This window comes from Vigna unguiculata, chromosome 10, assembly GCF_037176805.1.
Source record: "Vigna unguiculata cultivar grain cowpea cultivar isolate G323 ecotype 2 chromosome 10, ASM3717680v1, whole genome shotgun sequence".
Classification (NCBI taxonomy): domain Eukaryota; kingdom Viridiplantae; phylum Streptophyta; class Magnoliopsida; order Fabales; family Fabaceae; genus Vigna; species Vigna unguiculata.
In genome coordinates, this window is record NC_140801.1 from 42,060,924 (window position 1) to 42,087,544 (window position 26,621).

At 34.4% G+C, this 26,621-nt stretch overlaps 2 protein-coding genes across 6 annotated transcripts; one reads left to right on the plus strand and one right to left on the minus strand.

Moving 5' to 3' along the window:
• Positions 1-3,949: 3,949 nt before the first annotated feature.
• Positions 3,950-7,039, plus strand: LOC114167107 (uncharacterized). The gene is made up of 2 exons (XM_028052065.2): positions 3,950-4,475; positions 5,004-7,039. The coding sequence occupies exons 1-2, from the start codon at positions 4,125-4,127 to the stop codon at positions 6,678-6,680; spliced, it is 2,028 nt and encodes a 675-aa protein (XP_027907866.2). The 5' UTR covers positions 3,950-4,124; the 3' UTR covers positions 6,681-7,039.
• Positions 7,040-12,111: 5,072 nt separating this feature from the next.
• Positions 12,112-26,496, minus strand: MEE44 (Nucleotidyltransferase family protein). Of its 5 annotated transcripts, none has more exons than XM_085667919.1 (19): positions 25,588-26,496; positions 22,650-23,192; positions 22,438-22,557; positions 20,389-22,356; positions 20,198-20,314; positions 19,693-19,875; positions 19,532-19,594; positions 18,298-18,369; positions 17,947-18,207; positions 17,145-17,264; positions 16,657-16,716; positions 16,327-16,367; positions 16,150-16,227; positions 15,980-16,064; positions 14,975-15,128; positions 13,436-13,755; positions 13,257-13,341; positions 12,474-12,765; positions 12,112-12,357 (listed from the first exon to the last, which is right to left on the minus strand). In XM_085667919.1, exons 1-15 carry the CDS (start codon positions 26,398-26,400, stop codon positions 14,994-14,996), a joined length of 4,659 nt encoding a protein of 1,552 aa, XP_085524045.1. In that variant the 5' UTR covers positions 26,401-26,496; the 3' UTR covers positions 12,112-12,357; positions 12,474-12,765; positions 13,257-13,341; positions 13,436-13,755; positions 14,975-14,993. The 5 variants fall into 5 exon arrangements, with proteins under 5 accessions (XP_085524045.1, XP_085524046.1, XP_085524047.1 ...); XM_085667920.1 differs by having other exon boundaries at positions 12,474-12,846; XM_085667921.1 differs by having other exon boundaries at positions 13,428-13,755.
• Between the last annotated feature and the right edge of the window lie 125 nt (positions 26,497-26,621).

Genomic DNA, 26,621 nt, shown 5'->3' on the forward strand with positions numbered 1-26,621 from the left:
AAAATTTGACGAAAATGAAGATCTAATTGAACATAAAACAAAAATAGAAACCAAATTAAATAAAAACAACCAAAATAAAGAACCAATGTATATTTAATCCTTAATTTAATAATAATAATAATATATATATATATATATATATATATATATATATATATATATATATATATATATATATATATTCTTTAGGGTTATTATGGGCATTACAGTAAAATTTGGGGATGCAGATAAAAAAAAGGCGTCTTCTCCCTGCACCTCCAAGAAATCTCCTGTACCCCCAAAATTTACGTTTATGCCCTTATTTAATATACTGTGAGAATGGGTGAAAGTGGGTACGGACGCAGTAAATTTCATTTACTGCGTCAACGTCCCTGCACCCCCCAAAACGTTATTATACGTTACTATTTAGTATTCTTCTACTCCGTTTCTTCTCCATCATCCAGCTTTCATTAAAATTTTTGCTCAGTTTCATTGTGGTTTGTCTGGTTCGTGGTCGTGAGAGCTGTATGGGAAACGGAATACAGAATCCGTTTCAAAACGTTATGAAACGGATTCTGTATTCCGTTTCATAAAAAAAATTGTTTTGAAACGGATTCTGTATTCCGTTTCAAAAAAATTTGCAATTTTTTTTATGAAACGGAATACAGAATCCGTTTCAAAACGTTATGAAACGGATTTTGTATTCCGTTTCATAAAAAAAATTGTTTTGAAACGGATTCTGTATTCCGTTTCAAAAAAATTTGCAATTTTTTTTATGAAACGGAATACAGAATCCGTTTCAAAACGTTATGAAACGGATTCTGTATTCCGTTTCATAAAAAAAAATTGTTTTGAAACGGATTCTGTATTCCGTTTCAAAAAAATTTGCAATTTTTTTTATGAAACGGAATACAGAATCCGTTTCATAACGTTTTGAAACGGATTCTGTATTCCGTTTCATAAAAAAAATTGCAAATTTTTTTGAAACGGAATACAGAATCCGTTTCAAAACGTTATGAAACGGATTCTGTATTCCGTTTCATAAAAAAAATTGCAAATTTTTTTCTGAAACGGAATACAGAATCCGTTTCATAATATTTTGAAACGGTTTCTGTATTCCGTTTCCTATAAATTATGATTTTCGCACCCATTACAAAATTATATATATATATATATATATATCTATATATATATATATATATATATATATATATATCTATATATATATATATATCTATATATATATGTTTATTACTCATGTTCGTAGGTGGTTGTGGGGATGCTGTAAGTCAAGAATACATTTGTTTTTGATGTTTTTGGTGTACCTAGCCCTCTTATCAGGTAGTGTCTTCTTTCTCCTTTATATCACTCTAAGTATTCTTTTTTTTTTTTCATTTCACACTCCAACACTCACTCCTTAATTACATTAATTACGTAAACGAATCTCACACTCTAAAAAACCAAGAAAACCACCAAAACGGATTCCATTTCACCTTCCTCCGACACGGATTACACAATCTGTTTTGCTAAAAATTAAAAAAATGAAACGGAATGTGTCTTCCGTCTCCCAAATCTCTCTCTCCCATGGCCCATCAATCATGCACACACCCCACTCTTCCCTTAGGCTGTGTTCCTTTACCAATTCAAATTCAATCATTAATACTCTTCTCTCCACCTGTCCAACCACTTTAAAACACGCTCCACCTCTCCAACTAGTTTAAAACACGCTAAAACGGGTTTCAGAAAAACCAAAAAAAACACCAAACGGAATACATATTCCGTTTTAGCACGAAAAACATAAACACGAAACAGATTCCACAATCCGTTTCGTTAAAAAAAAAATAAAAACGGATTTGGAATTCCGTTTCAGCTGTGCGAAACGGATTCCACGTTCCGTTTCATTAAAAAAAAAAAAACAGAAACGGATTTGGAATTTCGTTCTTTTATCTAATTTAAAGTTTAATTATCATTTAGTTTTATTTATTTTTATAATTACATTTATTTTTGAAAAAGTTATTTACAAATCAAATTATATATATATATATATATATATATATATATATATATATATATATATTACTTTATTTTTAGATATATATTAAAATATATGAAAACATAATAAATAAACAAAACAAAAATTAAAAAATATATTTAAAATCTTGAAGCGGATTCTGTCATCTGTTTTGGCATTTTTTGGGGGTGCAGAGGCCTACAACAAAAGCAGATTCGTGTTGACTGGGTGTAAGAGTGCAGTTAATTTTTTTTACTGTGTTTTCTCTTTCTTCATTTAAGGGTAAAATTGGAAACAAAAAAAATTTTGGGGGTACAGGAGAAATGCTTTGGGGTGCAGGAGAAGCCCCTAAAAAAAACGTGGGGTGGAAGAACCCGTAGAAAAGGGGGGGCTTCTCCCTGCACCTCCAAGACTTCTTCTGTACCCCCAAAAAAGACCCTTATACCCTTGTGGTGAAAATCGTTAGACTGCGTCACCAACCTCCTACACCCCCAAGCGTTTCGTTTCTTCTCCAGTACTTTCTTTTAAAATTTTGCCCTCATTCTCTTCTGTTCCGTGGTCCCTAAAATTTTCCATTTCATAAACTATATAATAACGCGTTTCAAACTTTTACTAGAAAAGTCGTTAACTGGGAAAATCAAAATTTATGGGAAACGGATTACACAATCCGTTTCATACACTGTGAAACGGATTGTGTAATCCGTTTCATAAAAAAATTTGCAAATTTTTTTATGAAACGGATTACACAATCCGTTTCATAAAAAAATTTGCAAATTTTTTTATGAAACGGATTACACAATCCGTTTCACAGTGTATGAAATGGATTCTGTAATCCGTTTCATAAAAAAATTTGTAAATTTTTTTGAAATCCGTTTCAGATTGTTTCACTTATCTTTGGTTTTTGGTTACACTTATCTTTTTAAGTAAATATCTCTTGTTTGAATATAAAAATATTTTTTTGGATCAGATATGTTACAGTATTTCTGAATTAAAAAATATATTTTAAAATACTTGAAAATATGATTTTGTATTTTTGGATTGAGTTTCAAAAGATATTTTTTGAAAATACTTTCGTAATTAAAAAAAAAACGTGCAAGATTTTTATTATATTTTTAATAAAGACTAATTTGAGAATTACCAATTTTATGGGGTGCAGGAAGAAAAAAAAAAGGATTGTGAAACGGATTGCAAAATTTATGATTGTGAAAAAAAGGATTGTGAAACGGATTGTTCTTTCTCCAATTTGTCATCAATTTTTTGTCACATAATAGGGTATTTTATTAGATGAGTCAGTGATTGAAACGGATTTCAAAAAATTTTGAAATTTTTTTACGAAACGGATTACAGAATCCGTTTCATACACTGTCAAACGGATTGTGTAATCCGTTTCATAAAAAAATTTGCAAATTTTTTTATGAAACGGATTACACAATCCGTTTCACAGTGTATGAAACGGATTCTGTAATCCGTTTCCCATAAATTTTGATTTTCCCAGTTAACGACTTTTCTAGTAAAAGTTTGAAATGCGTTATTATATAGTTTATGAAATGAAAAATTTTAGGGACCACGGAACAGAAGAGAATGAGGGCAAAATTTTAAAAGAAAGTACTGGAGAAGAAACGAAACGCTTGGGGGTGTAGGAGGTTGGTGACGCAGTCTAACGATTTTCACCACAAGGGTATAAGGGTCTTTTTTGGGGGTACAGAAGAAGTCTTGGAGGTGCAGGGAGAAGCCCCCCTAGAAAAGGGCAGAGATCTCACCCTCTAGGCCCAACGGAAAAAAATCTCAACAATGGACTAATTAAATTAATGTCAAATTATATTATAATAATTAAAAAACATGAATTTAATTTACTCTTTTGTAACCATTAAATTATAATAATTAAAATTTTTACCCATTCAGGAAAGTAAATTAAAAAACGCACCAGATTTGAGGACTCTAGGAGACTCTGTCACTCCCACCTAAAATCCAATCCTCGGTTGGTAAAAGGAGGAAGAAGGAGCCAAAATTAGGTTTTGAGATTGCAAGATATCAAAAAGGTTTTCGCCGTCAACACATAAAACCTCAATCATCCTCTTCCAACCACCACAATCTCTCTCTCCTTCTCTCTCACTCTCAATCTGTCTCCGCCGCCATGTCTTCTCCCTCCGTTGCTGATTCTGTTTCCTATGCATCCCCCAAAGCCAAATCCCTAACTGAACAACGACCCATCACTGGCGACAAAAGTGCTTCTGATCTTAACCCCTCCCACCAAAGTGAGGGTTTGTGGACGCGGAATCAGCGGAAGAGACAAAATGCCTACCTGAGGAGAGAGGCGAAGAGGCAAAAGGCCATCGAACATTTTTCATCAATGAGAAAAGATACAGAGGAAAAAGAAAAAGGAGATATTGTGCCGCCCTCTACAAAGTCTGCTAGGCTTCAGGACAAGGAATTTGAGTCCAGACTTCCCATTCGCGATGATCGTCATGTGCGTCACACCTATCAGGTCTCTCCATACTTTCACATCACAATCACTTGTTATCATTGCTAATGTAGGGTTCGATTTGTTTATTATATTTAGGACTTTTATTTCAATGTGCGTAGTTAGTTTTCTGGATGGATGTGTAACGTGCTTTGCTGCTTTTGACTGGTTTCATATTATCTGAATTGTCTCATTTGTCGAAACTGTCGTGTAGGATAAGATATGATTAATTTTGTTTCAATATGATTATTGATGTGTGATGTGTGGTTGACTGTGTTTTCGATTCTGTTGGAAATTTCTAATGGGGTTAGCTTTGTTGTCTCATGAGGTTACCGAAATGGTTATTGAAATGTCAAATGATTGTTAATTTGGTATCGGAAGGGATTAACAGTAGTCGTATTTATAGTTGCCCGCAACAATGTGCATTTAAAACAAAAATTGTGAGATAGAGTTAACTATATTTATAAATTTCCTCAGATCTTCCCCTTCATTGCTCAGTATTGCACCCTTTTTTATATATGTTTGAAGTCATTTGTGAATTACTATTTACAGACCCGGTCATCTGAATACGGAGGTAGAGTGCACGGTGATAGACACATACCATCTTCTGCACCTGTCATTTCTAATGCATCAAGTCCACCTGATATTTCCAAGGCTACTTCAGTGGTACAAACTTCGTCATCATTCTCTGAGAAGACACCACTACCTAAACCAGCTCTAGTGTCACCAGCACCATTGCAACCACCAGATAAGACATTAAGTGAAAAGTGTAAGGTTGACTACCATAGGCCACGAATGTTGGAGCAAGACAAGAATGATGAGAAACATCTGAAGAATAAGAGGGTATGTGAAGAATTAGTACGAATGATACATGGAAAACAGAGTGCCCAGGTTCGTGTCTCTCAATTAAATTTAGAAGATCATCCTAAGAAAGTTCTGAAGTCTAAAAAAAACAGATGCTCCACACAAGATATTGCCTCTGGGTTTATGAATGATAACAACACGAGGGGCATACAGCTACACAGTAATGTAGAAAATATTTCTGAAGTTCCAGCTGAAGCTCCTGAAGGGAAAAGCATGAAGAAAAGAGGTAAATACATGGGAACTAATGATGGTTCAAAGCAACCCGCAAATAGTGTGTCTGTTAGAAATGACTTGTGTGATGTTAAATCTGAGTCACAATTTGTTCACAAGAGTAATGTGGCTGGGAGAAACCATTTGTCAAATCCAAGGCACAGACGTGATGACCACATTTTGCGCAGAGAAGATAAGCACATTTCGCCCAGTAAAGACAAGCACATTTTGCGCAGGGAGGATAAGCGAGCTGTGTCTGGAAAGCTCTTGCGGCCTCGAAGACTTAACCGATCTGACATCAATGCCAGGTCAAAAGCAAAAAGAGTTAAAGGAGGGGGTTTTTCATGTAAAGCTTGCCGTGTCCACAATTTGTCAAAACATGATTACTACTCGCATATTAATGGGTCTGTTCACTTCCGTAAAGTAAAGTATTGTCGTAAGAGGAGGGTAGCCTGTCTCAAGCAGGCTGTGTCTGATGCAATTAATAATCAAGTTCAACGAGGTGATGGTAATAGTGTACTTTTTGCTGAGCTCCTGACGACTGTACTATCTAAACAATTTACAACACACACATCTGTGGATGGACATAGTTATAAACCTCGGTTGTTGCAAAATCAAGTATCAAACATCAAAGCATGTGCTAAGATACCAGCATCCACAACTATGGCTGGACCAAGTTCTGAACCCCAGTTATTGCAGACACAGGCACCAGAAATCCAGGCACATGTTGAGATTGAAGATTCTTCCGGCAAAACAAAAACTGAGCTGGCAGTGGATGCTGAGATACTGGCAGCACCCACATCTATGGCTGGACCAAGTTATGAAGCCCAGTTGTTGCAGTCACAAGTATCAGAAATCAAAGCTCGTGTTGAGATGGAAAATCCTTCCCGTGAAACAAAACCTGGGCTTGTGGTAGCTGCTGAGATATTGCCTCCCCCATTTATGACTGGACCAAGTTGTGAACCCCAGTTGATGCGGACACAAGTATCAGATACCAAAGCTCAAGTATCAGAAAGTAAAAACCATGTTGATATAGAAAATCTTTCAGACGAAACAAAAACTGTTGCCTGTCCCACTGAGGTAAAAAAAACTAAGGCAGGTGCAAGTGTCAGCCCTCAAAGTGGAGAGGGTTCTGAAAGTAAACAACAGCTGTAAAATTTCCTCAAGATGGTTCAGCTGTAAACTAAACGACAGGGTTCTGTAAATTTTCGGAATATGTAGCTCCCATTGCTTGGTAGGACTAAAGAATACTCAACAATTCTCTCCCGCACTTCAATTTTTTCATTTTCGGGGGTTTAAAGATATTTACATACATTGTTGGGATATGAATTGTATGAATTTTGCCTGTCAATGCAATTTTAGGATATCCCAAAAGTCCATGTAGTCACTGCAATGTGCACAACTCTGGGTGAAACGATATTCCAGTTGGACTGAAAAGAGATTTATATCGGTCAGAGATTTTGCTGTTGGGCTGCTGAAAAGACATTTTTTATGGATCAGTCATCGGTTATTCACGTGTGTATAGATCTTCATGTTACGCCGAGCAAATTTCGATTACCCAACCTGTTCTAAAGAGTTAAAAGATAATGGATGGTAGACTAGAAAATGAGATTTGGTTTTTGAAACTTTATTAAGCTTATGACGATATCTGTCAAGGTTTTAGTCAGTATTGTTGGATTCAGGTATGCATATAATTAAAGATACGTTTCTGATATAATTAAATAACATAATTATTTAAAAATATCAAATAAAATATTTGTAAATATAATTTTTTCAAATTATCTTATAATCTGTAATTAGTTTTTTTTGGGCAAAGAGGGAGAAAAAAAGTATAAGTCTAATTTTGTTGCCTCTTCCTATTTTAGTGTCCTGTCAAATTGGCTTTTCAGCAAAATCATTCTTTCATTTTTTTTTCATGTTTCTTTTTATTTGGCTTGATTTTTTTAACTTAGTTCATTCATGAACTTAAATTAAAAAATCATTTTTAATATATTTTTATGTCTCAAATTTATTGAAAACATTTTAAACACAAAAAACTAATTAAAAAATTAAAAGTTAATGATTAATTAAGGACATAAATGTATACTCATTAGAAATAAAATTAATAAAAAAAATACAAGTGACATATAATTAATTTTAGAGATCTTAAATTTATAAAAATAATATATTTCTTCAACATTGATTATATATTAAACTTTAAACTTAAGTGTAAATTACTAAATCCTAAATTTTACTTACGCAATTACTTATGTGAGACTCCTTTTTTATTTATTTTTGCCTAAGAAGGGGTTTGACCTGAACTTTTGAGGACTCAGAGTCAGTCCATTTTGGGATTCCCAAGACCCCCTTTCAGCCCTAATGCTCTTACTTTTCTCATTTTTGAAAACACTTTCAACCCCTCCCTTGTAGTATTGCAAGAGCTCTACTAGGGCACCAATTTTTGCCTCCATGAGCTAGTGAATCTTCCTTGTACAGAACTGCTTGAACTCATATCTCTCAACCTTCTTTTTCTAGCTGTTTTGTTGTGATCTTGCCTAGGGTTCGTCTTAGTAACCTTATTTTGATTCTGGTGTCAATATTTTCAGCTCCTTAATTTGTTCAGCTGTGATGCTCTTCCTTGGAGTCCTGTTTCATTTGGCTAAGTTTTATTAAGATAAGGGAAGCTAGGATTTACGTTTTTAGGATATTCTGCCTATTTTCTGGTCTATTTTATGACTTTGGTGCTTGAATGAGGTTGTTGGTTGCATGAAACTGTATGGTGTGTGTGTGTGTGTGTGTGTCTAGTTGAACAAGGTGTTGCAGGTGCTAACAGGTGCGAAACTTGCTAATCTCGCCCAAGCGGATAGCGAGAGTAGCATGGACTCACCCCTGGTTCCAGCTTGAGTTGTCGCTTAGGCGACTAAATGTCTTTTGAGTGAGAAGTGATCTCGCTTAGGCGAGACACTTTCGTCAGAGCGAGGACTCGCTGGAGCCTTGTAGTAACCACTGTCGAGCTCTCGTCTAGGCGAAAAGGGCTCGCTTGAGCGAAAGGACCCTTTTGCCTGAACAAGAACCTTTAGCTTAGGCGAAATCTCGGACATAAGGTTTTGTGCTGGCTGATGTTGTTCCATGTTTGTTTTAAGGTTTAATTATGCCTTTGGTCCTTATTTTGGAGTCAAAATCTCAAAATGGTACCAAAATTTTTAAAAGTCTCAAATTGGTCCCCTTTTTTGTTAAAACGTCTCACGTTTGCCCTTTCTGTTAAGTCAAGGTTGACGCCATTAGAGGGAGTGCGACGTGTTAGTTCCTCGATTTTGTGAATTTTTTTTTTTGAATTTTTTTTTTTTAAAAAAAATTGTCACGTGTCAAGCTGTCGTCGTGCCATGTGGCACTAACAGAGTGATATGGCAATGACAGTGACACATGTCAATATTATGCCAGGTGTCATTTCCTTAGTCTCAATTTGGTCCATTTATTTTAATTTGTCTCAATTTAGTCTCAATTTTTGTAAAAATTAGTAATTTTGTCCCTCTCCAGATTGAAATCAAATTTAATTTCTATATAAATGTACAAAATATTTCCATCAAAATTGATATTTCAAGTAAATATTTTTAACCAAATTAAGTTCATTTAATTAATATTTTACATTGAATTTATTTAAAATTGTTTTAAAGTTGTTAATAGAAAATAATGTTAATAGAAAAAAATTCATAAATTAACTAGTTCATGTAACAATAAAACATATAAATTTAAAATTTGAAAACAATTTTAAGTAAAGTTAAATGTGAAACACTATTTTAAATAAACTTAGCTATGTTAAAAATATATAATAAAAATATCAAATTTAATAAAAATATTTCTATAAAATTTATATAAAATTAATTTTTGTTTCAATTTGGAGAGGGACAAAATTGCTAATTTTTACAAAAATTGGGACTAAATTGAGACAAATTAAAATAAAGGGACCAAATTGGGACTAAGGAAATGACATCTGGCATAATACTGACACGTGTCACTGCCACATCACTCTGTCACTGCCATGTGGCACGACGACAGCTTGACATGTGACAATTTTTTGATTTTTTTTAAAAAATTCAAAAAAATTCAAAAAAATAATAAAAATTCAAAAAAAAAATAATAAAACAATTCAAAAAATCGAGGAACTGACATGTTGTACTCCCTCTAACGGCGTCAACCTTGGTATAACAGAAAAGGCAAACTTGAGACGTTTTAACAAAAAAGGAACCAATTTGAGACTTTTAAAAATTTGGGTACCATTTTGAGATTTTGACTCCAAAATGGGGAACAAAAGCATAATTAAACCTTGTTTTAATTACCTTTCAATGCTCACAATATGTGACCATGCTTGTTATGTATGCTTGAATGGGATTCAGATGTATGTGTTGTTATGGAATGAGACATGTATGTCTCATGTCATATGCTCTTTTATATGATAATTATGTGATACTTTATTTAGTAGATTTATTCTACTTATGTAACAACTTCAATCATTAATGAAGTTCAACCTATACTAAAAAAATTAAAGTTTTTGTATTAACATTATTTATCTTTTATTAAAGTAGAAATAAAATGTCAATATTTAGTGTACCAAATCACTATTTACATAATAAAATAAGGCGCGACTATCACTTTACTTTAAGAAAATTTAGGAATATCTAATAAAAGTAAAAGTAGGTATTTTTTTTTTACAAATTAAATGTTTTTACTACATTTCTTACAATAATTATCAGAATTATTCCTAGGTTCCACTATCAAAATAGTGTAATATAAAAAAGATAAAAGGACAAAATTTGAGTAATCTATATCGATCGTTAAAATACCTTTTTGGTCCCAATTTTTGTCAAGTTTTTTCAAATAAGTCCTAATTTTGTTTGTGTTCAAATAGGTCCCAATTTTCGTCAATTATGTTCAATTGGGTCCTTTTTTGTTAACACCGTTTAAATCATTAACGACCATGAGCAGTGACTGCCACATGTCATTTCATGGTTTTTTTGAATTTTTTTTATTTTTATTTTTATTTTTTATTTTTTTAAAAAAAATGTTTTTAATTTTTTTTAAATGTACACGTGTCAACCCAGGAGTGTGCCACGTGTCACTTTGTGTTTTTTTGAATTTTTTATTTTATTTTTTTTGAATTATTTTTTAAATGTCCACGTGTCAATCTAGTAGTGTGCCACATGTCAAAGGTAATATTCTATATTCAATTTGGTCCCTATATTTGTTATTTTTGTTCAATTAGGTCCTAATTTTTGTTAAGATTAACCAATTTGGTCCCTATAGAAGATGTGACCAAATTTAATTTTTATATCAAAGTTATAATGATGTGAATTTTAATATATTAAATAAAGATATTTAATAAAAAATATGAATTTTAATATAAAAATTAAATTTGGTTTTAATTTGGAGAGGGACCAAATTGGTTAATGTTAACAAAAATTGAGACCTAATTGAACAAAAATAACAAATATAGGGACCACACTGAATTTAGAACATTGACTTTGACACGTGGCATGCTACTGGGTTGACACGTGGACATTTTAAAAAAAAATTTAAAAAAAATTTAAATTTTTTTTTTAAAAATTCAAAAAATTTCAAAGAAACCACGAAGTGACACGTGGCAGTCACTGTTCATGGCCATTAATGATTTAAACGGTATTAGCAAAAAAGGTCCCAATTGAACAAAATTGACGAAAATTGGAACCTATTTGAACACAAAACCAAAATTAGGACTTGTTTGAAAAAACTTGACGAAAATTGGGATCAAAAAGGTATTTTAACCTTTTATTTATCATTCATTACATTTTTCTTCTCACCACTGCAATAAACAAATTAAACTTCATTCTTCAAGCTTGCTTTTCTTTATTTTTAACTACCCAAAAAACAATAAAAAATTTTACAAATTAAATATTATTTTTAATCAAGGAAACTTCATATTAATTTCAAGAAAAAATACATAAATATTCTTTTTCTACAACAAAATGGTCATAGCATTTTCCTTTTCTCATATACTTCATGAAGGGAAATTGATGACGATATACCCTGTAATGAACTAATTGAATCGTATTATCACAGCATCATTTTGAAGTTCTTTAGTTCTAGAAAACCCTAACTGAGTTGGGTAATTTAAAATTAAAACCATTCATAAGGAGACTTCCTTATGAAGAGATATGCATGCTATCTCCAAGAAATTAGAAATGTAATGAATATTCGTTTCATGCAGTTAGGGTCATTTCGATATAAAATTGTGTCTTTGATACTAACTCACTCCAGCTTGATGTGCTTTTTCTACTGAAACTTTTGCACTGTCTGTATGAATAGGACACTCCAGATTATGAAATGAAATATTGGGGCAACAGAGCTATCATCAACACTCTAGATTAAAGACCAGGGTAGGTGCCATGTGATGAAATGAAAGGAAATAGTAAAGTTAGTATGCAAGACTCAAATCACTATTCCTTTCTTCAACCCTAAAAGATCCCTTGTGTAGAACTCAAGTTATAGTTATTCTGGGTTCTACTGTCTAAACCTCAAACCTTTCTTGAACTCAATTTAATCGGCACAACGAGAAACAAAGGACAATGGGTAATTGGCGTAGAGGACTATACCAAATGGTAATTCATTTTTAAAGAAATATTTGCTTACTTTTGCCAACTTCTGGGAGCTTTGAAAAATATGAATTATTCCTCCATTTCAAATCCGTACCAAACAAGACAACAATTACTTGATGCAGCTAGCACAGTTTATTACTCAACATTTTCTGAAACCATCAAGTACGTCTAACTTGTTCCACCGTTGCTTCCATGCTCGATCCTGCTTATCCAGCAGAAACAACCTGTAACGATAGAAAGCTAGAAGTGAAAAACAAAGCAAAACAAGATGAACAATGTTCCTCCTTGTAGACAATCCGAAAAGTAGGGTAATGTACTATACAACAGAAAATTACATTACCAGTGAACTAGAATGATTTCTTTTTCCCCAGCAACGAGCAGATTTGCGGATTTATCTAACAGAATGAGACACTAAGATTCCATCTCATCACGCCCCTAACTTTTCTCATACATTCATCACAGTCCACTAATCAGTAAATAACACTTTTCCTCTTGGTCTTTCTCCAGGTGTAAACCTTGGAACTTTTGACCCACGCGAAATTGTTGAGCCCGTCTTTCTTTCCGATCTCGCAACCCATTTGAGGATCTAACAGGTTCAAAGGTACAAATTCTCTGCTCCATTAGATGATAGGCTGTTTCCGCAACGTGGATCCATAATCACCATGCAAAAAAGAAACATTACCACTGCACCAAGACTTGGTATATCTTGAATACTAAGCAGCAAAAATAAATAAAATAAAGATGATACCATTTTTATAAATCAAGAGTAAGACAATAATAAGATCTTTATTCCGACCAGCTGCAAGAGAATGAATATCCTAATCTCATGGATTATTAAATATTTTGATACGAGGGTTTTCTAATATATCCAAAAACTATTTTGATGTTACCATATTTAGAAAAAAGAAAAAAATACATCAAATATCAAACAGAAAAACTAACGTGAAGACCCTTTGGCTTCCGAAATAACTCCCAAGAAAGTATACAAATACTAAAGAAATCAAATGTTGGAAGCAGATTGGAGTATAAATGCTTATATCAGCAATAACAAGGTAAAATAACAATCAAAGGATACCAAAAATATAAATGCGTTCAGGTAGATTCAGGGGCAGAAAAAACTTGCCTGACTTCACAGTTCTTCAGGCGACAAAGACAACTCAAAGATGTCTCTTGGGCAACAAATTACCATCTTTGCCTTCTCAAATCAACTATAAGAAAATATTAAATATTAAAAGAAAAAATATTTAAAAGTAAATGATGCAGAAACTACTTCCGATTAAAAAAATGTGCATACAATCTTACAATATGTCTGAGAGAAGTCAGCTGAATCAGTCAGTGGTTGAGCATTATGACCTTAAACCAACCGAGATGATCAAGCAGACCAGACCATCAACCACCCTCAATCAGTACCATAATATCTAGGATAAAGTCCTTAATCCATCTCTTGGAAGTTGGCATAACCGGGGCTTGGATGTCAAGTCAAGGAATGACAAAGATGTTACATTGTTCAAGTTCAAGATTTTCCATTTGTCATGCCAGCTATCTGATCATCTTCCATGCGTACTCTGCGTAAGCAGAGAATGACAGCATTTTTCAGCAAGCATTCTGCACCAGCCAGGAACCTGCTTAACAGAGAAATTTTACTATAAACATTCATATTTAATAGGTAAATACATAACTAAAAATAACTTGGAAGTAAAACACTCAGGTGAGAATCATACTAAATACAGCAATTCATAGAACAACTCTAATTTATGAGAACTTACATGCACACAATCTAAATATAACATTCTACAAGGAATGTTTATACATAACAAACTGGAAGGGAAAACATTAAAATAAATCATTAGCATTTCATCTAGAAACTGAGAAGGTCAAATATATTTTTCATGAACAACTTGAATCAGCTTCTTACTAACCTATTGTCATGCTAGAATCACATTCAACCAATCAGACGATTCTTATAGTATTTGACTTTAGTAATTATTTATTGTATATTGAGATGTGTTCTTTGTACTTAAAATTTATTAAGAATAATATCCATTTAAACACTTTTGAACTTAACTTTCAGAGACTGACCATATTTTTCATTGACACATCTAACATCGTCTCTTTTGCTAGGATTCGGTGAAGAAAGGTTAGCAAAACAAAGGATAATTCAAGGAACATGGATGCAGATGAAGCAGGTTATTGCTGCGACAGTATTTAAATAAAATAAATTCAATCAACATCTGTTAGATAACATGATATCATTGATTGGCTTAGTATGCTTTGGTGATTAAGCTACTCAGTAGCCTGTCAAACAAGGGCTAGACTAATTTCCACTGCTAACTAAAGTGTCAGACAAGGGGCTGGGCCCTTTCATTCACCCTGCCAGCAAGTGGGAGGCATACTTATTTTGTGAGACAGCACTACAGAGAAGCTAAGTCCATGGTCAACATTGTTAACCAAAAAGGGCTCAACACACTCCCAAAATTTCACACTTGACAATAGTTAAGAATGTACAAAACTTGGTTAATCTAGTATTGCCAGGTTATCACACTAGTAACGATGGGGTATAAATTACTAGCTTTCAAAGCAAATATTACATGTTTAACACTATTTACCAGTATAAAATAAAACATGAGTGAAATACTGGTTGTGTATGAATAATTTTCCTTAACTGAAAAAGCATTCATTTCCCTCTCCCAAATTCAAGTGGCAAAATTTTTGGCTGAGGGGAATAAAGAGAACACTTCCCCTACTGTAGTGAAGGTACACAAAATCTGGATTAAGATGAAGCAAAATCAAATTAGAAATACTTTAGTAATAGCCACCGATTATTGGTGATTTGAACTATACCTTTAGACAAAACAACATTTCAGTCTTCATGTTCTTTATCAAGACTTGGAATGATTTTTGGAAGCAGTCTGTAAGGTGGCCTTGAACTTGACTCACCATCACTACTTAGGAATTTGAGTTCATTTTCAAGAACAGAGTAAGCTTCTGAAAATGCCTGCACAAATATTATAACTTTTGAGAAATACTACCAGAAAAGCCAAATTCATCAAAGCCCTAACTTAAATAAAACCAACGCAATCAACACAAACATAAATAATCTCCAGAATCTTACATTAGTTCAATATTAGGTGATCGGATCAACTTCATGGATGAAAACATGAATTGCCAATAATATGCAATGATTTTTACGAACTTCATCAAGTTAAAACACTTAGAAAAATATCATAAATGTAACCACTAGAGTCCAACAAATACAAGCCCCCTTAATTGTGGTTATCATATGCTTATATGGGTCCAAGCTACTTGCCATTTCTATCACACCTTGTGGGTACACTGCAACTTAATCTTTTACTGTCGATTATGCTGTACCCTTGGCTGGCCACAGACAATTTTTAGGGTGTGTTCGGGCTTACATCAACTAGAGACATGACTTACATTGAGATCATAAAGCTTAAACAATTATCATCTTACAAGCTAATTTTGTATAGTAAATTTACAAAGCTTGCTTGACACAAACCTTAACCAAATTTGTCCATTAAACACAATTTTCAAGAACCATTTAAACATTTTGACTAAGAAAATAACAAACTGACACATTCTACGTGGTTATTCAAAGTACATTTGTCATCCTTGGGCCTTTCAGCCACATCATTGCAGAAAAATTTGTAGACAGCTTTATTGGTTAATAAAGCCACAATGAACTGCTTTATTGCCAAAAAATACATGAAAGATTTAGTTCAACAGCTTGTGCATAATATCAGTCATAGGTTTCTTTCTCTTTTCGTCCTGACATAGCAAGGCCAGGTATGACAACTGAAATATGAAAAAGTTATTCGTAATCAATACCTTAATGCATTGATGAATTCGGAAGCAATTCCTCCCCACATTATTAGTTGGGAAAAGGGGATCATCTATGTGAATTGGATCAATGCTGCAAAGAAGGTAATTTTCATTTGGCAATAGGAAAAGGAATGATAATCACACTGTAGATAGAAAGTTTGGTTTCTATACATTACCTACAACCTCTTTCTCTCTTTATATAAAGTCCACTTCCCTGAACTGATATCCGCATTTGGCGAGGATCAAACACATTCCTAAAAGAAAAATACATTGAATTGAATTCTAACAAAAGTACAATTATATAAGTCCTCTCTAGTAGCAACTATAAATATATATTTGTCTAATTCTCTCACCCAAAAAAGTAGAGAAAATCCATCAGAAGGCTTCCATAATTCTGCCAAAAAATGTACGATTATTTAGTAGCAGTAAAATATCTGAAATAAAAAAGAGCTGAGGAAGTAAGAATGGCAGCCCTCCATAGCCCAGTTTGATTCTTTTATACTAAATACTCATTGATTAAAAGAAAAATAAAGAGTAAAATATGATTTTTCAATCCATTTAAATTGTGGCATTCTATTCTACACTAGTTTCAGAATAGTTCAGATGATGATAGAAAAATATTATTAGTCCTCCAAGTCTATCCACAAATACAGACTTGAATAACAAGAATGATTAGAGTTTACTTGGTTGATTGGACGGCCTAGATGATGCTCATGCTGAAGAAATCGTATAATTAGTAAGACCTGCATGCAAAATTAAAACAAATATGGTTTTAGCGGATCTAGACTACAATTTTTCAAGAAACTTAATTGCCAAAACAAATCATGTCTAAGATGAAGGCGATTAGATATGTTAAACTGTTTCCTACGCAACATCCACCACGATTTCAAAAAGAAAATGAATCCAAAAGAACAATTCCTATAGAAACCGTGTAAAAAACCTTTTTTTTTTCACTTTTTTCCACCACATCATCACTAGACTACTGAGAACAAGATTATATGAAACACTTATCATGTCAGTAGCTGATAGATCTGAGAATGTAATAAAATCAAGAATCTTCATTGGTTATATAAAAAGCTACACCAATTTTTGCTACAACAGTACAAAAGGGACTCGGATAATTCATTGAGAAATGAAAATTGGCCGTAAGGAAGTAAGTAATCATGCATACCAAACAGTACGAACTTAAGCCACCGGAGTAGGATTGATCAAGGCTCCTATCAGCCAGAAATTGTTTTAGTACCAGAGCAAGAGGTGTAGCAGCAGGAAATTGCTCTGTCAACTCCTTAACCTACAAGAGGCAAAATAAAAGAACCACAAGATACATTTGAACTCAAGTATATTATCAAAGCTGAATATAGAACCACGACTCATTCACTAAAAAAGTTGATTTTGTTGATAGACCAGTGGATATCAACAATTCATACTATTGGACTTATTCAGATCTGGTGCTCTTCATCCAATTTATTGCGTCATATCAAGCTGAATTATTTGGAAAAAAAAAATTCTAGAGAGGAAGTATAGGAGGAAACATAAGATATACAATAAGACCCTGTATAAATATGCTAACAACCTTCTTTGCACTACTTGTTACATTTCTCCTCATTAAAAAGGTTAAAATAAGTGGACCACTTCACTCGTAGGAATCCAATTCTGCATTCTACTTATGTATCAGAGCAATCCTAAACACCTACCCTAAGTATCCTCTTGGGATTAATATATAAATTTATGAAAAAATAAAATTTAATAAAAAACCAAGTGTAACAAACTAGTATGTTTGAGTCAATTAACTTCAAAGAAAGTATTCACACTTCCTAATTGAGGTTTAGGAAATAAAATAAAATAAAGCAATTATTGACCAAATAAATAAAAAAATTCAAGATTTTGAACTAGAATAGGAAAAAATGCAAATATAACCACTGAAACAAGATTAGTTTATGTAATTAAAAGTCATATGGACATTAGGGAATCACCATTTCTGTAGTCTGGAGTCCAGTATGAGAAGGGGTCTTAAAGCTGATGTCCAGACGAACTGATTTCGATTTCAAAGCATCAATTTTCATTTGGGAGCCTTTTGGCGAAGCCAAATCTTCTAACTGGATGGTATCAGAATTATTATCGCTACCATGTTCACCTGGAGTACGATGTGGGTTTTCATTTAATGACTGTATAATAGGAGCCGAGGAGGTAATAACATCCTGAGGTACTTCCACCACAAGCATAATAATAGGAATCTGATAGAAAAAAGATACAGAATATTACCAGGCCAGAAATAAAAAGAGTACACTAACAATTAAAAGCTTAAGAAAGAAGACGGGTATTACAGCTGTATTTTCCACTGTCTTCAGAGAATCATTTTTCACCCAGTCCTGATTGGCAAGATACCTAGCTGCATGCTGGCACATAAATTTAATAGCATCAATTGTCTGTAATACTGAACATCTTTGACTCTCAGTATTACTATTGCTAAAATATACATATACACTAGAAAGCAGAAATCTCTATATTGTTTCATCATAAAGAAAGATGAAACAATAAAGGTTTAAATCCACTTTTTATCACAATAGTTTAATCAATGTGTAATTTTGGTACTTATAAGATTAAATAGTACATTTGGTCTTCCAGTTTGCAAAAATTAAGCAATTATGGTCCAACATTAATATATCATCTGATTGCTGACAAAATGTTATGTTTTCGATGATAACAGATGTAAAGCTTATTAAGCATTGCATTAATATTTTACGAGAAAAAGTAACTATCATTATCACTGACAGGCACGTTAACATTTTTTGCTAAATATTGGATCATCTATAAGAAATGGACCAGAATTACTTAATTTTTTACAAACTGGAGCACTAAAAGTGCAATTAAATAATGGGATTAAAGTTATAAATTGATGAAACTATGGAAACCAAAAGTCAATGTGAGCCAAGAATAATAAACAACACAGTAAGAAATTATTTTAAAATGTGATCAAATAAATATCATCCAAACCGAATCAGAAAGATCAATTCACAAGATCTGTGACACACAGTGCATGAAGATTGAGAGGAAAAGCAACACATTCTAATGTCTGAATTCCGGAGCATAAAGGTGCTAACCACCAACTACTATCATACCAATATCTTTATTTTCAATCATCTCATGTGATTTCTATTTTTTCCAAATAAAATAAACCAGTTTGTAAAATTTGAAAGAGAAAAAAACAAGACAAATGAACAGGCAAGAGCAGATTATTTTACATTAAACTGCACTTCATATATTCATGGCAAGTGTTACGACTCAATTTTATACTAATCCTATTAATGTAGATGTGAACACACAACAGACTGAGTAATCAATGCCAGGTAGCAGAATATGCTGAGGGCCAAAATTATGCCATATAAACAAGCCACTTGAGCCTAGCAATAGCAAGCCTCCCTTCACAAATTGAATATAGCAGCTAGCAAATACCCCCATGCCATTCTGGCACGATACTTCCATTTAACAACATTGACATCAAATTGATGTAGAGTCAAGTGTAGGCAGCAAAAAGGGCGTCATTTATTGCCAATATACCTGAAGACATGTTTCTTTAATCCCATTACGACCTTCCAGTATTCCAGCTTCTTTAATAGGTTCCTGGATTTTTTTATTGGAAATGTTAAAACAGAGAATGATAATCTGTCTGAATAATGAGATGCCAAGTAAACAATTATGTAAAAAGGTATAAAATTTACCAGGTTTCTCACTGGAGGTAGACAAACGACAAGGTCAACATCACTTGTCGGAAGGGACATACCAGTTGCATTGGAACCAAATACGTTTGTCCGTGATCTAGGCCATAGAACCTGCAGAAATCGGGTCACTCTCTTGACAGCCCAATTAATGTATGGCCTCCTGGCCATATTTTCTGCAGCAACCTGGATTCCATTGTAAATTTTATAAGCAACGTGATTAGCTTCCTTTGTCTTCTGGTGATGATATCAAGAAATACAAAGTTTCTACAGATTCAATAGCAATTCTATTTGCCAAGATTTTAACAAAGGACTGGACTGCAAATAAAAAACTGATAAAAAAAACAAGGATAAAGATACTAAAACAAGCTATGCGAAATTCAAAATATGGACAATGCAGGAGGAAAAAGCCTATAATGGACAGAATGTTATCCACTAGCTTGCAGAAGAGTGTACTGAGAATTGAGAAAGTACGTTTAGTAACATTATCAACATATAAGCCCAGTACCTGTTTACAGAAAGAGTCAATCTCATCATGGAGAATACCATGCATCACAGATAAAGATACACCCTGTGCAGAACAGCTTTGTAACTCAGGAGGTTGCAAGGGAAAGGTGACATCCGGCTGCATAATTGAAAACCTATAGTCAACACTAACATATACACACTAAGTAAGACTTGTGTAAGGATCTTTCTTACATGTTCCTGGTCACGTGCTATCTGTGATAATGCAATCAGGCGGTCCTGCAGCAAGGCAGCAGGTAAAGGCTGAATCAAAGGTCGTACTGCAAGATTATTACTTCTCCAAGGCCACACAACTTCAGCACCATCCATTCTTAAACATGTTTCCTCCAAATTATTTCCATCATGATACCAGCCTCTCATCCCCCAGTGCCTTGGGCTGGAACTACCAGATCTAACCGTTGGAAAACCCCTGTGTTTCCTGGAGTCACTCACAGGAGAAGGAGGGGGTGGACGTGGTGCACGTGGTACACAAAGCACAACAGGTGATGGAGGCCGCTTTATGCGAGGCTGCTCCCGCCTGGTGGGAGGAACACAGGGACTTTTATGATCAAACCTTTCCCTTGACAAGTTAGGAATAATTATTGGCCTTAGAATGGGATATGGATGTGAATCACCTGCCTTTCCTTCAACTTCTCCAGGTAAACCACTACCCAAAGAACCAGAAGTATCTTCATCCACTGCTGGATCAGTAACTGAAGAAGAATGCAATATCTTTCCAGGTACTTCATTACCTGACATCATGTAACCAACAGTCTGGGTCCCAGTCCCTACAGGATCAAAAGGAGAACAAAATGCAGCAGCTGTGGGTGATGTTAAACCATTCGTACTGTATGAAGATGTGCAAGCAACCATATCATCCACAGTCCTATTCATGTCAGCTTCACGCAAAGCCCATAAACTGTCATCAGAGCTAAGTGAGGGAGGCCTGGAGAAACCCTTTCCTGGGTAATCAGAAGGGTTCCAGTACATTATGCCTCCACCAAAATATTGATTATAATCTATACCAGAAACAGCATGAACCTCATATTCTTCCTCAGATAAACAGTGATTGTCAAATTCATCTGCTAGCTCCATTGTGTTTGTTAGGTCAGGTAAATCCCATGCATCCCCAGAATATTTTCTTTCATCATCAGGAGCAGTTGCATCAACCTGCATACTGTGAACAGCCAATCCTTTTGAAAAGGTGCATTGCTTCCTAGATATAAGACCAGAGTCATAATTATAGTTTGGTGATGGGGACCTGCATCCTCGGAAGACTGGGGGCCAGTCAAAACTCATAGGAATAGGACGAGAGAGGATTGGGTTGCATCCACCTTCAATAGAAGGATTTCTTGCCTGCTGTAATGTGGGAACAAATGGATGGCAGAAGTGATTGTGCCAATGCCGCCCAACATCAAGATGTAATCTATCCGTGGCAGGAGGGAGGTGTGAATTAAAAGATGGAAAATAAATAGAAGGTACCCCAGGCCACTCATATGGACTGCACTTTGAGAAAGCTGAATTTCTACTCTCAAATAGACATCTATCATGCTCATTCAACCGCCCAAATTCTTTTACATTAACCTCTCTAATTGGTTTGTCAGGAGCAGTAGACTTTATATCGGTTTTGGCAACACGCAATGAGTTCAAATGACAGGTATCTTCCTTGCTGAAGAAGCTACCTTGTTTCAATGCAGGTACAGGAGGAGTTACAACAGCATTACAATCTAAATCACATGTAAAAGTATCTAATCCAGAACATAAAGTTTTCCTTTCATCTGATAATAAACAACATTGAGGCCCTAAACTATTCCCAGATTCAGCAAGATCTTCTGTCTCTCCTTCAACTTTTCCAGTAGAACTGTTCTCCTTAGTAAGCCCACTAAGATTACTACAATGGCTTGAATTTGAAGTAAGGATGTCATTACCAATTGAATTGTCATTTTTGACATTCTGAATGGTAGAACTATTCAAAAATCTATCACATATTGCCACCTCACCTTCAGAAACAACAGTGGTAGAGGCAGCATGCATAATTGATTTATGAGAATTTCCACCTGCACTATCAATGACGATGTTTTTACTTTTATTTTTCTCTTTTCTACTTCTTCTTGAAGTGGTCCGTACTTTTACTGTGCCAACATCCAATCCTTGAGTATGATCCTGATGATAAGTGGCTTGTTAAAAATTATTTATATCTACAAGAAAAAATATAAATTAGATTAAAGAAAAAAGATTTGCAACCATTTTTACAGTTGATGATGAGCACTCCATGGAAATCTCCTTCCCCATACAGACAGCAGGAAGTTCTCTGGATCCCACTAAATCAGTCTTCTTTTTATTATCCCCTTTACAATCAGTGTCCTGAAATATCAAATGGAACAAAACAGAATTGCAAATGGTAGCATTAATTTGATAAAACTATTTGAGCCACCTCTTTAAATAAATATTAGTACCTTGAGTGGATTTTCATGTGAAATACCATCTGTGCATGTCTTTGAGACAGGATTTTGCCGTTTAGTATTGCGATTTCGTCCCTTCTTTTTCCGGTTCGAAACACTAAGCTTTTCTTTAGGTTTATCTGATGAAGACTTTTCAAGTGCCTCTCCTAATAGTTCAAGTTTTGTGCAGTCAAGTGAAATAACCATAAAAACTCCTCGCATTTTTCTTAATATACAATCAGATATCGTACAGACAGAACCCAAAGAACTAAAGAAAAGCTTTCCTATGTCATATTCACTATTAAGATTTGATGCTACCATCATATTAACATCATGAAGTACTAATAAAGAATTGAAGGCTCTGGCTAAAGCAGCTGGTTTTTTACATAAAGAAACTGGTGAAATAACTGTTCCAAATTCCATATCAACAGGAAGAGATGAGATGATCCGTTGAGCTGACATAGGTCGATTGTGTTGCATTAATTTATCCACTCCCGCACTGTATAGGCAAATCTCATCATCAGAGGCACTACTTGACACTTCCAAAACATCACGAGTCTGAAAACTTGTGAAAAATAAGTCAGCCTCGAACTTAGAGAAGGCTACAAAAATATATTAGCATAGACCATAACATGTAAGAATATACTATAACTTATTATAAGCCCTAGTATTGGACTCAGAAGTCGACAGAAAGTAGAAAAGTATCCACCACATCCAAGATTACATATTGCAAAGGAGATCTAATGCGTTGACAATATGAAAGTAGTTAGCAACATTAACATTTAGTTCAACTAAGTTTTATCCAACTTGTTACACAATGTTGTGAAAACTGGTGCGGTTATTGACCTAGTCAACGTATTGGGTCAATGGGTCAATAGCCGAACCATTGAGTTACTGATTGACCTGGTCAACATTAAAAAATAAAAAGATATTATACATGTCTAACATAAATTACAATCTAACTACGGTTAAAACTTTTACATAATAAAGTACTAATATTTGAAAAGATAAATAATGTTCGAGACAATGTTATTCCATAGTTCAAATTTCAAAACATTATCATAGTAAAAGAAATAATATCCAAAATAAAATTCTTAAAAACAACACAAATCCATATACAAAAACCCATACCACAACTCCATAAACAAATTAAAAAGACAAATATTATATATTTAAAAAAATTAAAAACTAAAAATTTTGGATTGGGCCAACCAGGTTATCAATTGACCCTGACAGTCAAACTGGGTATCAGTGTGAACATTAAGTCGACCTAGTCTACCCAACAAATCCTGCCCCGGGTTAGTCTGGTTTTAACAACTTTTACACTATTTAAAGATTCATTTAAAAATCTCAGAATATCCGCAATCATTTAAAAAAATAGAAAGAGAGAAAAGTGGGAGTTTCTTGGTCTTCTACATCATTGTATTCTTCTCTTTATATTACACATATCAATCCCATTCCTATATTTCTATTACAGTCAATATAATTTTCGATAAAACACAAATTCCTAATTATCAAGTGCTATCTAAAACTTTAAAAGACAAATCTAAGTATTCCTTGAGAAATTAATATATCATTTTGAATCTATCCATGATACCATCCATCAATACACAAAGTATATCTTTAATTATTCTAGTTCATTACAACAAATTCAACGTGGCACAATAAACATCTCCTGCTAAAATATGAAATAAGTCCAATTTCAAAAATAAAGGTAGAGGTGATTTTTATGAGAGCCTCTTCTTTTCCTTCAGCCCCCTTCCCCCCTAAAAAGTCAGCAATTCTCTCCACCCACAAATGAAAGACTAATTAGTCTTACGTAGCCAAAAATGACTATAAAAGAATGTAATAATAATTAACATCATCATGACCAGTAAACGCCACCAGTTCCTTCGATATTCACAAATCAATAAGGCTTATAACGAAAAGCAAAAGGAAACTGCATTTTGATCCCAAAACCACAGGTGCACATACCAAAGTTCACTACAAAATATATCAGTTTTTAATATTAGGCTTTTCTTTGACAATGCAAAGGTTTCCTTTTGAGGAATGAAGAATCTAGTAGAATCATAATTATTTTCTAATATAATATAGTTAAAGAAAGAATGATTGCATATTACTTTGAATAACTAGTCACATTTTTCAGATTTTATTTGTAACGTAATATGGAACAAGAAAAACTTGCCCTCCTCAAACCACTGCTCCAAACTATTTTAGGTAGTCAAATTTGCACAGATATAAAGTTATAGTTTATCCAATTAAACCCGCAGTTGTGAGTGTAAACACGACATTACCAGTACTCATATATGCCACAACAAAATGAATTCATGTTGAACCATCACAGTGCGTTTATCAAAGAAACAATAAACACATTTTTCTCCATAAACTACAATACATGCATTAGGAACACTAACTGCCACCCTCTCATATAAAAGCATTCAACTCTCGAATCCTTAATCTTTGCTTAGCCTCCCCACAAATATATGTTTTCCATTATCAATTTTTATTAACTCTCCACAAATTTTACAACTTAGGTTGTATCTAGTCCAGTTTATTCGAGTTAACTTCTTAAAAAAAAAGTTCTGTCAAACAAATATGGAGAAAACTGTAAAAAAATTAAGAAGCTTAATTTTTACTAAACATAAACATGAAAAAAAGAAAAGATTTAGAAAGAAACAAAACTAACTGATATAACTTAAAAAAAAGTTGCATACCCTAACTTCTCTCGTCTTTTCATTCTCAACTAATGAATGTATAAATGGAAATGGAAACTTATAAGTTCTTGTTTTTTATACTTGACTTTTAAACTGGCAACACATTAGCTAACAAAAATGTAAAAATGGAAATAAGTTAACCAGTTGTCACTAACTATGTAATTCATACATCGCACTAAAAGCTCCACTGTGCAATTCACACATCATACTAAAAGTTCAATAAGTTCACATGGAAGTACCAAGGGTTTTGCAGCTTTCATAAAGAAGGTGGTGAAGACCTTTCTCCTGGTGCCAGCATCCAAGTTCGCCCACCAATCAACGCACCCCTTCTTCCTCCAAAATACATTCACACCAACACCCGCAGCACTCATCTTCTCCTTCAACTTCACACCTCTCTTCCTCCCTCCACAGCAATTCAACCAAGCCAATCTCATCGAAACCTCCACCCTATTCGCAATAAACGCTTCAATACCATAATACCCCTTAGCTTTGAGCCAATGCAGCTCGACCCAATCCTCTCCAAGCTCGGCCTCATCCCCCCGGAGGAACCCACCACCGGAGATCCGGTCCATTGCCTCCACAAACTGGTCCACATTCCCAACAAACCCCTCGGCAAAGGTCAGCGCGTCTAGCCGCCTCGCCGAGGGCGGCAGTGAATTGGCGGCCTCCTCGCCCTCACGCGACTCGAACAACCGGGCGGACTCGAACACCGCCCGCCCTGCTGTTTCGGATTCAGCCACGCGCGCAATAAGGCCGCGGGACTTTTTGAAGCAGAGGGTGGGGAGGTTATTGGGCGAGGGGAGGTCGGGGAGGAGAATGAAGGAGCCGTGGCCGTGAGATCGGAGCTTGGCCAGCATCTGGAGGAGGATCTGGACGAAATTCCCGTCGACGACGGTTAGATAGGCCTGGCGTTGGTGAATTGAAAGAGAAGAGAACCATTTGAGAATGGAGGATCGAGGGTTAGGATTAGGGTTAGGGTTGGGGTTTGGGGATTGGGAGTGGTAGAGGGAGATGTGCGAGGTGAGCGAGTCGATGAGTTGGTGGTGAGCCATTGGAACGAGTTTGCTTTCGTTTTGTTTTTTGTGTTTGCTTAAGAAGTTGCAGAGATGATCATGGTCTGTTCATGAAGATTTCACTTTGGTATGCAGTCCAATTTTGTGCATATCTCAGTTTATTATATTTTATTACAGTCCATTTTTTTCTCTCTATACTGTAGAAATTGTTTGGACAGAGTTGAAAAAGAGACAGTGAAACTAAAACCAGAAATAAGTAT

Coding starts and splice junctions, on each gene's coding strand:
- LOC114167107 (XM_028052065.2), top strand. CDS start 4,125: ATGTCTTCTCCCTCCGTTGCTGATTCTGTTTCCTATGCATCCCCCAAA. Junction 4,476..5,003: donor ATGTGCGTCACACCTATCAG/GTCTCTCCATAC, acceptor TACTATTTACAG/ACCCGGTCATCTGAATACGG.
- MEE44 (XM_085667919.1), bottom strand. CDS start 26,400: ATGGCTCACCACCAACTCATCGACTCGCTCACCTCGCACATCTCCCTC. Junction 23,193..25,587: donor TGAAAGCTGCAAAACCCTTG/GTACTTCCATGT, acceptor ACAAGTTTTCAG/ACTCGTGATGTTTTGGAAGT. Junction 20,315..20,388: donor TAGCACGTGACCAGGAACAT/GTAAGAAAGATC, acceptor TCAATTATGCAG/CCGGATGTCACCTTTCCCTT.